This window comes from Euleptes europaea, chromosome 16 (genome assembly GCF_029931775.1).
Source record: "Euleptes europaea isolate rEulEur1 chromosome 16, rEulEur1.hap1, whole genome shotgun sequence".
In the NCBI taxonomy this organism is placed as follows: domain Eukaryota; kingdom Metazoa; phylum Chordata; class Lepidosauria; order Squamata; family Sphaerodactylidae; genus Euleptes; species Euleptes europaea.
In genome coordinates, this window is record NC_079327.1 from 26711604 (window position 1) to 26727708 (window position 16105).

The window sequence follows — 16105 nt, forward strand, 5'->3', positions numbered from 1 at the left end:
CATGGGGTGACGTCACATCCCGACGTTTACTAGGCAGACTTGTTTTGCGGGGTCGTTTGCCAGTGCCTTCCCCAGTCATCTTCCCTTTACCCCCAGCAATCTGGGTACTCATTTTACCAACCTCGGAAGGATGGAAGGCTGAGTCAACCTTGAGCCGGCTACCTGAAACCGACTTCCTTTGAGATCAAACTCAGGTCGTGAGCAGAGCTTGGACTGCAGTAATGCAGCTTACCACTCTGTGCCACGGGGCTCCTTGGGCTTTATACATAATTGTTAATAATGAAGTGTATTTTCCTGTATGAAATATGCTAGTAAAGAAAGCCCAATTTTTTTTTACACTTTTTCAAGATAATAAAGCCCACTGTTCCCATGGCTTCACCACAGGAAAAAGTTCTCTGGTGTGGTCCTGTGTCTGAGACTCCTGTGTAAGCACACCAATGCGTACTTAATTTTTTTTGATCCAAAAGATTTATGCTGTAGACAGTGAGCTGGTAAGCACTTCTAGTGTGCTCTACACAAAGAAGCTCTTAAAACATGACTAGGGCCCTATCAGTTCAGGTTTCTACATGGGCTATCTTCCCCAGGGTTCAATGCAGTTGGGAAGTAGTTTTTTTCCCTGTTTCCTCACAGCAGTGTTTCCCTGCAGCGGCTGTTCCCTCCGCCCATCACGGGGTCTTGTTGCCAGGTCCCTCTTCGCCACCTGCGGGAAGACTGTGGGGTGGAGCCTGGGGAGGGCATGATTTGGGGAGGGGAGGAACTTCAGTGCCATAGAGTCCAATTGCCAAAGTGGCCATTTTCTCCAGGGGAACTGATCTCTATTGGCTGGAGATCAGTTGTAATAGCGGGAGATCTCCAGCTAGTACCTGGCGGTTGGCAATCCTATTATGGGGGCTTTTTGTCGTCATTTTCAATATTGTTATACTATTACAATGATGAAGATAACAGGATCTGTGAACTCCTGATTCTCGTGTTTGGAGCCCTGTGGCGCAGAGTGGTAAGCTGCAGTACTGCAGTCTAAGCTCTGCTCATGACCTGAGTTTGATCCCAACAGAAGTCAGTTTCAGGTAGCTGGTTCAAGGTTGACTCATCCTTCCATCCTTCCGAGGTCGGTCAAATGAGTACCCAGCTTGCTGGAGGTAAAGGGAAGATGACTGGGGAAGGCACTGGCAAACCACCCCGTAAACAAAGTCTGCCTCGTAAACGTCGGCATGTGACGTCACCCCATGGGTCAGGAATGACCCGGTGCTTGCACAGGGGACCTTTACCTTTAAGTCTTCCATTGCAGAGATAGAGGGAAAGGCATATTCCACACTTACTGTTATAACACTGCACTGTATCAGCAGCTGCACCGGCAACAGGGAAACAACATAAGCCTGTTCCCATGTATAAACCACCATTGTCCGTATAAAATGGTTTACCCGTGGTTTCGAAGATCTTAAAATGCACTGTGTGAACTTCATGTGTACATATAAGGAGAGGCATGTTCGTATGTGTGTGTTACGTCGCTTCCGACTCATGGCGTCAAGTCGCTTCCGACTCGTGGCGACCCTATGAATCAGTGTCCTCCAAAATGTCCTGTCTTTGACAGCCTTGCTCAGGTCTTGCAAATTGTTTGTTTGCAATTCTGTAAAAACGATGATTGCCATTACAAGTTGTTCCAGCTGTTCCATCGCAATTTGCACTGTAGTCCAGCAAATGCCAGTTCTGTTCTGTGTTGAGTATATCAATTTGTTGTAGCTTTTCCATTTTCTTGACATTTGTTTGACCAGCTGTTGTAAAATGCAGTCGGGAAAATATCAGAACTTTCAACATATTACATTCCACTTTCCTCAGCTCCCCTGAGCATAATGCTTTCTGTTAACTCTGTGGCACATGTAGCACATTGCCTTTCTGTTGCCCGCTGATTGATTCATAGTTGACAATATCTTGTTTGTTTCTTTAAGATATTTTATATTGCGTTCCTTAACAGCTCAAAGCAATATGGAATTCTTTGGGTGGTGGCTGTCATTTTCCTTCCTGTCACCCATGATAACTGGAAGGATTAATCCGTTTAAAACTGAAAGCCATATTCCGTAGCATTTCTGTCTAAGTAATTTCAGATTTGCCTCTCTCATTCATACCAGATGTGTGGCACACTCTGTTGTATTAGTTTATGAGCCGCCTTGAGAAGGTATCTGGAGAGGCAGCATATAAATATCCTGAATAAATAAATAGCAATTATCCATAAGCATGTAACATTTATCTCATGGGATACTAAGCCACAGTATAGTATATATTTTTTAAAAAACTGATAACTGACAATAAAGATAACGGTCTTTCCCCTGCTTTCTGCCCTCTCTCAGCTGATTTCCCCCCTCCAACTTCCATCTCTTCAACATCCTGAGCTTTCAGCTCCTCACCATTAGGGCAGCAGCCTGCAGAAACTTGCAGGTACTTTACACATACCCAGGTTTTAGAGTGGTTCAGCAGGATTTCTCTCTTTTCTGCTTTTTTTCTTCACCATGAATGCTAATCAAGTACTTCACCACCTTGCAGATGTTACGAAATAGTCCAAGGATAAGTAAAAGGTGGTCTTCAGAATGTCTAGAGAAGCATTTTTTCTCCTCTCTGTTAGCAGAGGAGTTGCCTTTCAGACTGTTGGTGTGTGTATGGGGGTGATAGCGAACATATTGAATAGGCTAACAAGGTACACCTTGTTTGTTGAGTTTGGTACTGTATATTTTCAGGTTTACATAACCGTTGAATAAAATTGGACTGAAAGGAAGTTGAGTTGTGGAAAGGGTAATCGGCTTCTCCATAGCTGTTATTTGGGGAGGGGCTGTGACTCAGTGGTAGAGCATCTGCTTGGCATGCAGAAGGTCCCAGGTTAAATCCCCAGCATCTCCAGTTAAAGGGACTAGGCAAGTAGGTGATGTGAAAGACCTCTGCCTGAGACGCTGAAGAGACGCTGCCAGTCTGAGTAGACAATACTGACTTTGATGGACCAATGGTCTGATTCAGTATAAGGCAGCTTCATGTGTTCATGTGTCCGCCTGGCGTTATTCTCTTTAAGGGATGGCTTGTATCAGAGACAACAAGGAAGCTGTGTGTGTTCCCTTCTATGTGCTGCTTTTATGTTGTACCTCTAGGGTCTCCCAAAAAGTTGCCAATACCTGCTTAACAAAATGTGTCATGTTTCCATGGGGGCACAGGAATGTGGTAGCGGGTTCAGAATTTAGCCCTCCCCTTGTCTCGGTTTATACTGAAGCTAGAGAAACGTTTTGGTCTTCATAGTGGAAAATGCTTGGAAGCATGTAGACAGTGGGGGTTACCCCATTATGTATTCCCAGCGATGTATTAAGAGTTTGAAAATGTTATAAAAAAACATCGCTTTAAAAGGGTTTTTGGATGCCACGGCTAAAAAAATGGTTGGAAGATGTCTTCACAGCTAAAGGGGCCACACAAAGTGCGAACAGTATTTTTAATAACAGTTTCAAACTCTTAATTCATCGCTGGGAATATATAATGCGGTAACCCCCAATGTCTGCTGAAATCTCAGAAGCCGGAAAGGTGGCTAAATAAGTTGTTTCTTAGTTGGGGGTGGGGTGTCTGTGTCTTTGGCTATCCTATAACAAGCACAACTATTTTAAAAATATGCAAAGTGTTGTAGATAAGATACATTATGTAAATTTGCTCAGTTTGATTTCTGCTTGTTGTATAATTCAGCTTTCCTGGACAAAGAACTTGGATTGCCTGGCCATTGGCACTGGGATACTGAAGTATCCTTTATGTCATACAGAAGTAAGAGGGATAGTTGTCTCAAAATGTTCAAAGGAAAGCAACCTCCTCTGGTTTGCTTTGGCTTCTTAAATCTATTAATTTCACTTTTTCTTGTATAGTTCACACAAAATAGTAAAATGCAATTACAAATCCAGTAGTTTGCACGATAAAGCAACAATATCCAGCTAATTTAAGAGAGAGAGAAGCCAAAAGCTATAAATGGGTTGTTAGTGTAAAAGTAAAAACCAGAAGCGATCAGCGGAATCTCCTGAAAGTTGATTTAAGCAAGAGGGCCTTGCCTTCCTTGAAGGTTTGCCATGTTGAACACTGGCAAACCTTGGGGAACCTATTCAGTAGCCCCTGCCTGGTGGACCAGGGGCCCTGCGGGATCTTAAATCTTTCTGCAGGGCCTGCAAAACAGAGTTGTTCCACCAGGCCTATGGTTGAGGACAGCCACGATTTTCCATCTATGCTGGCCTCCCTATCTTCCCCTGCCTGTATGTGATACTGACTTTCAATCTGGTGTTGTGAAGATGCTGGCTGCTCCCAGGCCTTAACAGTGGCTCTGTATTCCAGAATGAGCACCACACACTGATTTTATTTTTATTGATGTGTTATGGGGCTGGAACTAATTGATTTTAATTGAGGTTTTTCATTGATGTTGATTTTATTGTACCTATTTTTTGTGGAATTTTTGTGAGCCGCCCTGAACCTGGCTTTGGCAGGGGCAGGGCAGGGTATAAAATGAATTTAAATGAATAAATAAAATAAATAAGTGGATTTCAGAAAAGGTCTTTGCATTTTTCCAAGATGAGACCTCGGCTGAGGTTTATCCATTGCCTGATCTGCAAGTTGCTCTTTGAATACTGGCTTATGATGCTTGTGGGATGCTTTGTGTGCAAATCAGTGTTAGAGAACCAGGAGTTAGGACTCACGCATCAGGATTGCCTCTGCTTTTAAATTCTAAAACAGGAAAGAATCTCTTAACAAGAGCAGAAAGCAAAACAAAAAGCACCCCACACCCTTGGAAAGATGTTGACAACATTGAATATGTTCAGTGCCCCTTTTCATTTAATTCTGCATGGGATTCAGTAGCATACTCAGACAGCAAAATCATCCTAGGGGGAGTGTGAGAGAGTGATCAGAAGCTACCACAGGATTGCCTTTCCCAATAAGCTGCTAAAGGTACATAAAATATTACTCATCCTTTACTACTATCATACGTATTGCTGGTATCTTTTCTGTTACGCTGGTCAGTGGCTGTTGGCCTTTTAAAAATCTTGTTAAATTGTAAGGTAAGGTAAAGGTCCCCTGTGCAAGCACTAGGTCATTCCTGACCCATGGGGTGACGTCACATCCCAATGTTTCCAAGGTAGACTTTGTTTGCGGGGTGGTTTGCCAATGCCTTCCCCAGTCATCTTCCCTTTACCCCCAGCAAGCTGGGTCCTCATTTCACCGACCTCGGAAGGATGGAAGGCTGAGTCAACCTTGAGCCGGCTACCTGAAACAGACTTCCGTCGGGATCGAACTCAGGTCGTGAGCAGAGCTTTTGACTGCAGTACTGCAGCTTAACACTCTGCGCCACGGGGCTCCTATGTTAAACTGTAGGATCCATAATTAGTACATTATATGCTTTTATGTAGGAAGCTTATTTGAGAGCCTGTATTGGACGAAGCAAGCAAGATGTAACTATTACAGTCACCGAATGCATCAGATTCATTGTTCCTCTGAATGGAGTGCTGGCCATAGCAGCTTCTGCTTGTCCATCTGCAAATTCAACTTTGCTTTCTTCTGTAAAAAGGGATTCTCCTGGTACCAGTGTCATGTCATTGGTAGAGCTGGTGTAGTTGAAGTCCATGACCTGCTGAAGTCCATGACCTTTTACATGCCCTTTGGTATGTAGCGCTCAGCCTCAGTGGGATGCTTTTTGCTCCACAGATGCAGCTCTGAACTCTGACAGTTGCTAGGGTACAGCCATATAAAATTAGAAAGACATGTACATCGTTGATGGAAGCCTGCAAAGTGCATCCTCTACAAGGGGCAACTAGGTTTGTTTATAACCCAATCACATACATAATGGTATGAAAGATGGTGAGGTTTCATTCGCCTGGTTGTTGCTGTCCCTCATATCCATGGTTAGGATCCTTCACAGTGCTTAAAATTTTCAATCGGATCCCCTGTTATGTCTCCAGATAATTGTGAACTGTGCTACAAGTGTAAGAGCAGTTTGTACCTGGGCATTTCTGGAAGGGCTTTAACCTCCCTTTCAGGCCAAGGTGGAGGCTTTGGTTGCAGGCCAGATTGGCAGCTCCAGGATCGGAAGCCCATTCAAAAGACAGAAGATAACAAAGAAAAAAGCAACTCCTGAGGAACAACAAGATAAACTGTCAGTGAACCAAAGGATAGGAAACAACAGGGACAATACATTGATGTCACTCCTTCCCAAGAACCTTGGCTCCCAGGAAGGCTAATGGCATCACAATGTGTGCTAGTGATGTAAACATGATCCTGATAAAACCTGCACAATAAAGGAAATACCCTAGTTTGCAGCAATGAGATTTTCATAGCTTCTGTTGGGTTTTAAAATTGTAACACAGAAAGGCATATGCGTGTGTGCAAATGTCATGATACGAAAGCAAGTACCGCACCGTGAGCCTGAAATATATCCAAGTTCATTGTAGATGGCCCATATTTAGATGCAGAACAAACTGGCCTGGGTCACAATATTTATGTAATTAAAACATCTATAAGCCACCTCTTCAGAGACCTCCTTGAGGCAGCTCACGAAGCAAAACAGTATAAAATCATCAAAGCAAAACAAAAACTACAATGATTAACATCCAGCAAAAGCCACCCCACGAGCATGAAAAGCGCATAAAATCCCAGAAGCCTAAAACGAATTAAAAATAGGCTTAACCGAACTAGTTCCAGAGGGCTGTTAAGAAAGCCAAGGCAAATAAAAGCTTGGGGGGGGAGGATAGGTGAGCAGATTTCTAGAAACCTCTCTCTACTTCCTTTTTTACATGCACAGCTGGGTGGCTGGGGCCAGTGGAGAAAGGGCAACCAAAGTTAATCTTCATTTCTCGTGCTCAGTATAACAGAAAGGAACTGGAGTGAGTCTTGGCAGTGATGATCAGTAAAAGAGCCAATTATCTTGGAGACTTCTGCTTTAAAAAAAATTATCTAAATGATTACCATATTTTGAAGGGAAGAATGGAATCTTGGGGGGCTCGATTACTTCGTGCTGCCCCCCACCCACCCACCCGGATCTTGTTTTAGTTAGAAAATCTAGTTTACTGACTGACTCTTAACCGTTTGGGAGTATCTTTATACAGTGATGATTTGTGTTTTAAGAATACTCCTCCATGCTTACAGATGCATGGTGTGCTGTGGATAAAAAGTTGATTTTTTAAGGCTCTTTGGTTGCAGAAAGTCTTGTATTGATTCATTGCGTTTGGGCTAAGTGACATGTTTGTTTCTTCCTGCTGTAAATTTGTGATTTTTGTAATGACACTCATTACAACCCCAAACACATTAGCAATGATAGTCTCAATACAGAGTAATAACAAATGCTGTTTTTAAAAGAAAAATATTATACATACTTTAAAATGTTCCATGGTCACATTAGATTTGGTCGAGATGATGAGAAATTGAAGAAATAACTGCATAGGCATTTGTTTAAATAACATATAGCATGTATATAGCATTTTTTGTATGATCAGAGCACTCAGGAATATAATTATTGCTATAATCCTTAAGGTCTCATTATCTCCTTATTGTAGATGGCAGGGGATGGTCAGGATGAAAAAATGGTTGGTTTAGCAAAGGCCATGTAATGAATTTATGGCAGAATAGATAGAACATAGGGCGTTCCCTGCTCATACTCCTAATCACTTCTCTACAACACCTTACAGTAGCAAGTCTCTAACAGTGCTGTCCTGCGTGGTGTAGTGGTTAGCAGTGGTTTGGAGCGGTGGACTCTAATCTGGAGAACCAGGTTTGATTCCCCACTCCTCCACATGAGTGGCGGACGCTAATCTGGTGAGCTGGGTTGGTTTCCCCACTCCTCCGCGTGAAGCCAGCTGGGTGACCTTGGGCTAGTCACAGCTCTCTTAGAGCTCTCTCAGCCTACCTCACAGGGTGTCTGTTGTGGGGAGGGGAAGGCTATTGCAAGCCGGTTTGAGTCTTCTTTAAGTGGCAGAGAAAGTCGGCATATAAAAACCAACTCTTTTAAAAACATTTTCCTGGGAGTAAGCCCCATCACAATGATCTGAATTGCATTTTGAGTAGACCTGATTGCTGTGTTAAATACCACATTATAGCAAGGGCGTGTGTGTGTGTAAGGAAGCATGGAATATACATAGTTATGTATAACAAAAGATACTTAAGGCCTTTGTTGTAAGCAAGCAATCCAGATATAGTTGTCAGATCTTCCTTAATGTTTCTTCTTTGCTACTTTGCTTAGATAACATTTTATTCTTAGCTGCCAAGTAGAAGATCTTAATAACTATGTTTCATAGCCAAGAGTGTGCTTAGTCTTCCAAACCCCTTAAGCATAATGTGTTTGGCAGTTAAAGAAACCCTTTTGATTCAAGCTTTTTGATTGTTAGTAAGGGCCCAGATGGTTGGGAAATAACCCAAGAGAAGATAAAATACAATTAAAGTTATGAGTGGTTTCTTTAACTAGTGCATTCAGTCACTTCTTACCATGGCAAGTAGATTACAGCTCCAAAGCATGTAAAAAATGGAGTACCATTGCTTCTTGCGACTGGTGAGTTATCAGCAGATGGTTCCAGATTTAACAAAGTCTTGATTAAATCTCCATTTATTCATGACGCTCCCTGGCTTGGCTCATCCAGGGCAGTGATGCCAGGTTTAACCCACCTGCCAGGGTTGTTTAGAGAAGGTCAAATAGTACTCTTAACCAGTTGGAAGAAGAGTGGCACATGGGGAGGGGCTGTGGCTCAGTGGTAGAGCATCTGCTTGGCATGCTGAAGGTCCCAGGTTCAATCCCCGGCATCTCCAGTTAAAGGGACTAGGCAAGTAAGTGATGTGAAAGAGCTCTGCCTGAGACCCTGGAGAGCCGCTGCCGGTCTGAGTAGACAATACTGACTTTGATGGACCAAGTGTCTGGTTCAGTATAAGGCAGCCTGAAGTGTTCACGTGTGACCGTAACAAATTGATGAATAAGCTCTTGTTATCACAGACATTAATTTACCAGCAATGGCATGTATCCAACCAGGCGGTTCTGAAAGTGGCAATTAGATCTTCAGAAGACAGGGCAATGATTTCCACCAATTCTCCTCTCCCCCTTGAGCCTCCTCCCTCTTTTGCCCTCTGTGCTGTTCCTGAGAGTCCAAGAACAAAAAATTTTTTTGGGGGGGGGGCAATGTGCTGCAGCAGGAAGGGGTGGTGGGTAGGTCCCCCTCTGCAAAGCCTGTGGATGTTAGATTCACACCATTAGTTTCCTGTTACCTCAAATGCTGTGGATTTCTCTTTGGAAATTTCCGTCTTGAGTCCCTTTGTGCAGAACAACGGGAGCAGGCGTGAGGGAGAATCGAGTGCAAGCTGCGCTGGGGCAAGATATTAAAGTTGCAACCTGGGATTGCTGTTTCTGGTCCACACAGTCAACTTCCTTCTCCTTTTACAGGACTGTGCTTTGAGGTTTGAATTGTGTCCTCTTCTTCTTTTGCATTCAATTTTCAGTTGAATCCTCTTGTCTTTCATTTCAACCGCAGCTCTCCTTAATCTCATTCCAAAAACGTACTCTGAATTCTGCTTACTATTGCAAATCTCCATCATACAAAATGTGAAGCAAGCACATAATTTTATACGAGTAGTTCTGTAGCTGTTAATGGCACTTGTTGCGTGTGCGTGTGGCTAACTCCTTTCAGTGATTACGTATATGCAAGGGACTCAATAATTACCGTTACCTCAAAGGGTAATATTAAAACTGAATGTATGTATTTCTCACATATAAATTCTTTATCCTGCAGATGTTCTGAGTGTAAAAATGCCACGTTCCCTTCTTTTATAAAGTGCAGGATACAAACATGTAGAATAAAAAGAAAAGCCAATTCTTCTTGTATACATTTGTTTCAGAGAAGAGCAAAGAGAAAATTGGAGGAGGTAATAAGCATTTCATTGCTGTGCTGCCTACGTAATGAAAATAACAGGAATGACAAGTTGTGTGTGATCTGACTGAAGGGCTGCAGTGGTACCAAGAGTAATGTGATTGAAATGGTCCTAATACATAATACATCAATACATGCGCAAAGTGGAAGGAAATTTGATATCATTAGAAATAGTATAGACGTGCAATATATATATGTTTGTATAAGAGCAAGTGATGAAATATAAGCATGGAATGGTACTTCAGCGGAATATTTATTTGGAGTCCCCATGTATTTCCAGGCTCAGCTTTCCTGGTAATGTATTAAGGTCTCTAAGGAGGTAGATTCGAGTAGATCTTAATAGACTGCACTTCTGGCTTGATTCCATTTGGGATGAGGGGAATGTATTCAGTCCTCTTTTCTATCATCTCTTACAACAAGGACTAGCTGCATATGGAAGCAAGCTCTTATACCTGAATCATCTTGCCGGAAGCACTCTGTGCATGCAAGAGATTGTGTCCTGAGGTCAAAATGCAAATCCAGCAGCCAGATTGTTTGTTTGCTTTCATTATTTATACGCATTGAAATAATGTGGAGCTGGTAGCATGCATGCCTCCTCATAAACTCTGACAGAATTGCTTGGGAGGGATGAGGAAGCTGAATCTAAGTTTCCTTTCTATACATCTCTATGTGGGAGCATGTTTAAAAGACCCCTTTTTCACACAACCATCTTGAGTATCTGAAGCTCAGGGTTTATGTCTCTGTGTATACAGTAAGACTCATTCTTTCAGATCTCTGTACAAACTGGATTTTAAATTTATTAGCCTACCAGTTTATTGTCAAACTCTGTCTTGTATATTTTGTGCCTCGTTTCTCATAACGATAAATACATGCCTGTGTTTTGATAGTCTGTTGATTGCATTGCTGCATAATGTATTTTTGCATCATGTAATGAAGATTGATGGGAAGGAGAACTGGGTTAAACACAAGATTCTCATTTTGTAGGTTACCATCACTCTCACTTTTAAAAGTTAGGATCAGATTAACACTGGTTAATGATTTCTCCTTTTAGTTTGATGCCTTGATGTCTCTCACTGCATTTTTATTAAATGGACTTTAAACAGTCAAAACATGACCGAATTGTGGAATATGTATGTCAGTAGATGTTTTCGGAATTCAGTTAATTGTCGAGTTCTCTGAAAATTGCCTGTTTTAAAAAAGTGATATTTTTGATGCACAAAAGCAGTTTTCTTTGCATATAGGGCTTTGCTGTGCCTTCATTTCAGTCCATTCCTTCACTGCAAAATCATGCTTTTCCATGCGGTCTTAACGGCATGGAATACTTTTTTGAAAAAAATTCTGAGCAGCCTTAATATCGTAAGCATTAGGATGATCGAGACATAAGGATTGCAGTCCTAAGCATGAATGGTGTGTGCGTGTGTGTGTGTGTGTGTGAGAGAGAGAGAGAGAGAGAGTACTGTTGAAATGTTTTCCTGAATAAACATGGCTGAAGGTTTAGAGGCATGTTATTGTCACTGATGTAGAGAAATAGTTACAACATACCTGAGAATTGAGTCTATTTGGTCCTGTCATTTCCATTGGTTTATGTTCTTACAGTTTTGTACAATAGTTGTTTACCATGTATTGGTAAGAGTATTTTGTAGTTTTAAGGTTCCTGACTTCATCCAATGGGTGTGCATTTCCTTACATAACTGTTTTTCCTGCAGTTATTATAGCATCTGTGAAATCAAGACGCTGTTACTCATATTTCTTGGGGAGTGGGCATTAAATTTAGATTTTTAATTGCTATTAGGAAGCCACTGCTGAAGATGTTTGTAAGTCACAGGCAATATTTATTTCCAGAGCACAATAAGCAAAAATGTTTTTACTGCCTTAATACTTCAATATCTTACTGTCATAATAGCCTTTATTTCAGCTCAGTGGTCAGACTAAAGTATGCAGGAACTATATTTATAACTCATTCAAGGGATGTTAATGATGTATTATGATAGCTTGAAGAGCAACACAGAATTCATTCAATGCTGCCTGTTTCCCTTCCCCTCCAACAATTGTGTGTTCTTTGAGAGTGTCCTTTTATTATTTGCTGTGGTGGTAGATGGGAAGTGTTTTTCCTGCCTAATTGTTTTGTATGCACACAATCTGCTATTTATTTATTGAGAGATTTTTAAAAAACACCACTACTTTTATATTCCCTTATCCGTCCTCAATGTTACGTCTTTGAATTTCCAGGAAATAAAGCAAATTAGGGAAAAGTGTAGAGCGAAAACAGACTTGTTTCGTATCTTTCTTGTTTTGTGTTCGAAGTATAAAAATGGTTTTGATTTTGCTTTCAACAGCTGTACTGCTTGTAGAGACACAGCAACTTCTGTGTGTTTTCATTCAGATTTCTAACTTCCCTCCTGCCATAGATTCCAACAACCATTTACCAAGTGGGGACTTAGCTGCCATATGCAAATAATCACTTGGTAATCTGCTGTCAGCAGTCCAAAATTCCTAGTTTGGCCCGAGTTTGTCAGGGCTTGGGAGTTAAGCATGATCAGCCATGGTCAGTACTTGGATGGGAGACCACCAAGGAAGACTGGGTTGTTACACGGAGGAAGGCAAGGGCAAAGCATCTTTACTCATCTCTTGTCTTGAACATCCCATGGTTGAGGTTGCCATGAATTGGTTGCAATTTGACAGCATATTCTTCTTCTTCATCTTCATCTTCTACATCTCCTTCTTCTTCATCTTTTCCTTCTTCATCTTCTTTGGATAATTTTACTACACATCAGGTGCAGTAAAGAGTGGTTAAAAAACCTGGTGACAGTGTCTCTCTTTAGCTGTTGTGAAGTCTCTTTTACCACAGTAGGAACAGCACAGGGTTAGACCCAGTTACTCTTAGGAGCCCTCTATATTTTTGACTATCTCTGAGAGCATTAACAAAAAGGGAATATAAGGGCAGAAGCAAATTCTGAAGTATATTAGGTGCCTTTGGATTTTCTTTTTCGTTCAATCTGTATTTTGAGTTGTGTGGAGGATGCAATAGAACAGAATATTGTAATTTTGCTTTAAGTAACCAACGGCAACAGGAGGGTGCTGTTGGTTGCAATCCCCAGATATTTCCAGAAAGCATTGAATGCATTTATACACCTGTGCATCTGATGAAGTGAGCTTCGAGTCACAAATGTTTATGTGGGAATAAATTTTGTTGGTCTTTAAAGTGACACTGGACTCTTGTTGTGTGCTTTATAGTGCATGAGGTCACCGTCAGTGGAAGTATATCAGTTTTGCCTAGATCAGTATAAGTTTAAAATATGTTATGTTAGTTGAAGGTAATTATCTTGTTCTGTGGTCCATTATTGGTTCTGTGTTCAAGTTTCAGTCATTGAACGGAGCAGTCAAAATTTAGTGGCCATTCTTACTGAAGTGGGAATGGACCTATGGTGGTAATCACTGTATTGGACCCTTTAAAAATAAAGAGCTGGTGAGTCAAATTCCATATTGTTCCATGAACACTAACTCAAATAACTTCCTAATAATAATCATCTTGGATTTTTTAAAAATTGAATTATATCAAATGCCTTAACGCAGAGGTTTATCTTTTAATTCTATTATTATGTTGCATTCTGTCAAATGCCTTAATGCAGCCTGGATGTTTATCTTTTAATTCTATTATTATTTTGTATTAGGCTCCCGTAAAGAATCTGCTCCTCAAGTGCTGCTTCCAGAGGAAGAGAAAATTATTGTAGAAGAAACAAAAAGTAATGGTCAAACTGTGATAGAAGAAAAGTAAGAAATTTTAAAGCAAATGCTGAATTTTTAAATGGTCAGCTTCACATTCTTGCAAGTAGGAAATGGTGTGTCGTTTTTTAGTTTCTTGTGAACTTGTTCCTTGCATAATATTTACCTTAAGAAGATGAATATCCTACTGGAATTCATTTCAGATTTTCCTAAAGTGTGCCCCGCAGCCCTGTGTAGCCCATTTTGATGAATGTCAACCTTCTTGGGTTCTCTAACTTTTCTCTTTGCATCTTTCTTCCTTCATCCTTGTACCAGCTGGGAATTGATCAATTTTGTGGGTAAGGTGGCATTCTTGAGTGCTATGGAATTATTAAAATGAAAGGTCTAGATGCTTTAGTATTGATAAATGTGTTATGTTTTTCTTAGAACGTACTGTTTATTAGCTGGCGCTTCTCTAGCTCAAACCCTGTTGAGACAAACAGGATTTCCGGTGAACAGCATCTGATAGCGGATTACACACTAACTGAGTAGTGATTGTACACTGCATAGATACACATTTACTCAAGGAAGAGGACTCTAAAATATTACAGAACAGACTGAAATGTATTGTAGATAGAATGGGGGAGGGAGGAATTTTTGACCGTTGTATTACTTAGCTTCCATTCTGAATTATGTGCTTTGTAATTTAAAACCTGTTGATTATCGTTGATGTGACTTACAGAATTTATTTTCATGTTGTGAAACATGTTCTATCTTAATTTTCTGTTCCAGAAGTCTTGTTGACACAGTATATGCATTAAAGGATGAAGTACAGGAATTAAGACAGGTTGGTAAAAGATACAGAGCATGCTTTATCAATACACAGGGTCAAGATAGATAGCATGCAATGGTTAAGGCAGTTAACAGGTAAAGTGTAGATTCATGGCTGCACTCAAGAATTGGTGCTAGAGTCTGTAAGCCCCGGTGACAATGCTGTTTCCTAGCATCAGTGTGGATTGTTACATCAGTACATTGTTATTTGTGCTTCCACCAGCATGTGTTGTACAGGCCAGTGTCAGCAGGGGGGTTGAAGGAGGTAGTTGGTACTGAATGCTCTTACTGGCTCTTCTTATAGCTGTCTATATATAGAGCAATGATATGTGGAATGGAATAGTATACCCTGTTCATTTTCGGTCTTCTGTGCGGTCACCCAGTTTAGCTTCCAAGATATGATGAGATAAACAGGTTTCACTTACCTGTAACTGATGTTCATCTGCGTGGCTTCTATGCAGTCCCACATTGGGGGACTCCGCAGGCGCAGGCCAGCCACAGATAAGATTTGTCAGCTTCTAGCAAAATCTAAAAGAGAGTGTTCCCCCTCCCCTTAGGGCATGCAATCTCCCTGCCCACGGTCACATGACCCAAGGGGGAGGGAGCACTCTTCCCGCCAGTTCTCTTTCTGCCGCCACGGAGAGAGAACATGTCAGCACCTTCCTCTAGCCATGGAGCCCAAAAAAGCTCCACTTTTCAAGAAATGTAGTGTGTGTGGTACTAAGATGGCGAAGAATGATTCCCACACTGAATGCCTCCTTTGTCTGGGGGAAGGCCACATTCCGGCAACTTGTAAAAGTTGCTCCAAATTCACCAACAAGGCCTTGAGGGTTCGGTCGACTCGATTACTTTCTCATCTTTACAAAGAGTCGCTTCGCCCAAGAGGTAGTTCTGCTGAACCTGGTACTTCGACCGGTAAGTCCCAACTCGATGTGGGACCCACTACAAAAAAGTCCAAAAAAGTTGGCCCTTCTAAGAAGTCTTCCTCCGTCGTTATTCGGCCAGCAAAGTTTATTGCTCCGGTTTCGCAAGATGGCCGCAGCTCATCGCACCATGCTTCCTGCTCCAAATCGCCTCGGCGTCAATCACCTTCGAGGTCACCGAAGTCCCTTCAACGCCGATCGCCTTCGGCATCCCCTCGACGCCGATCCATAGCCAAGTCGCCTCGCTCGCCTCGTCCGTCTAAATCACAAGCTCCTGACGAAGCTGCACAGCACCCCATTACCATCGAGGATTTGCCTCCTCATTCCCTGGCTACCCCCTCGGTTCCGTGTCCGAGCAGGGCCCAGGAAGACTCGGCTGAGTTCAAACAGCACCTCCTTCACCTCTATAAAGATGTGCCTCCGGTGCTTAACAAGTCCCCACGGCCTGATGATAAAGGGCCTCGGGCAGAACCTACAGAGCTCCAGGTCGGTGCCGATCAACCACCCCCTCCTGTGAGTGCTGATCAAGACTCCCAACGTTCGGTTGAAAGGAACCAAGCGGAGTCTCCGAAGGGTTCGTCCCATCTCGAGCCCGGCCAACGGCCTCGGTGTCAATCGACTTCTCGGCGCCACTCTCGATCCCCGGCTTCGTCCGGATCCACTCGGCGTCGGTCGAACTCGCGCCGTCGCCGATCTACCCGTCGGAGTCGATCTTCTTGACATCGATCTTCTCGACATCAAGCCGATCGTCGGAGT

At 42.2% G+C, this 16105-nt stretch overlaps 1 protein-coding gene across 2 annotated transcripts in view; it reads left to right on the top strand.

The window, feature by feature from the left end:
• Positions 1-16105, top strand: part of ARHGEF7 (Rho guanine nucleotide exchange factor 7) — a 115998-nt gene that overhangs the window by 95162 nt on the left and 4731 nt on the right. For both annotated transcript variants that reach the window (XM_056862184.1, XM_056862185.1), the window contains 2 exons: positions 13565-13664; positions 14388-14442. In XM_056862184.1, the coding sequence (XP_056718162.1) occupies positions 13565-13664; positions 14388-14442 (155 nt within the window). The remainder of the gene's footprint in view (positions 1-13564; positions 13665-14387; positions 14443-16105) is intronic.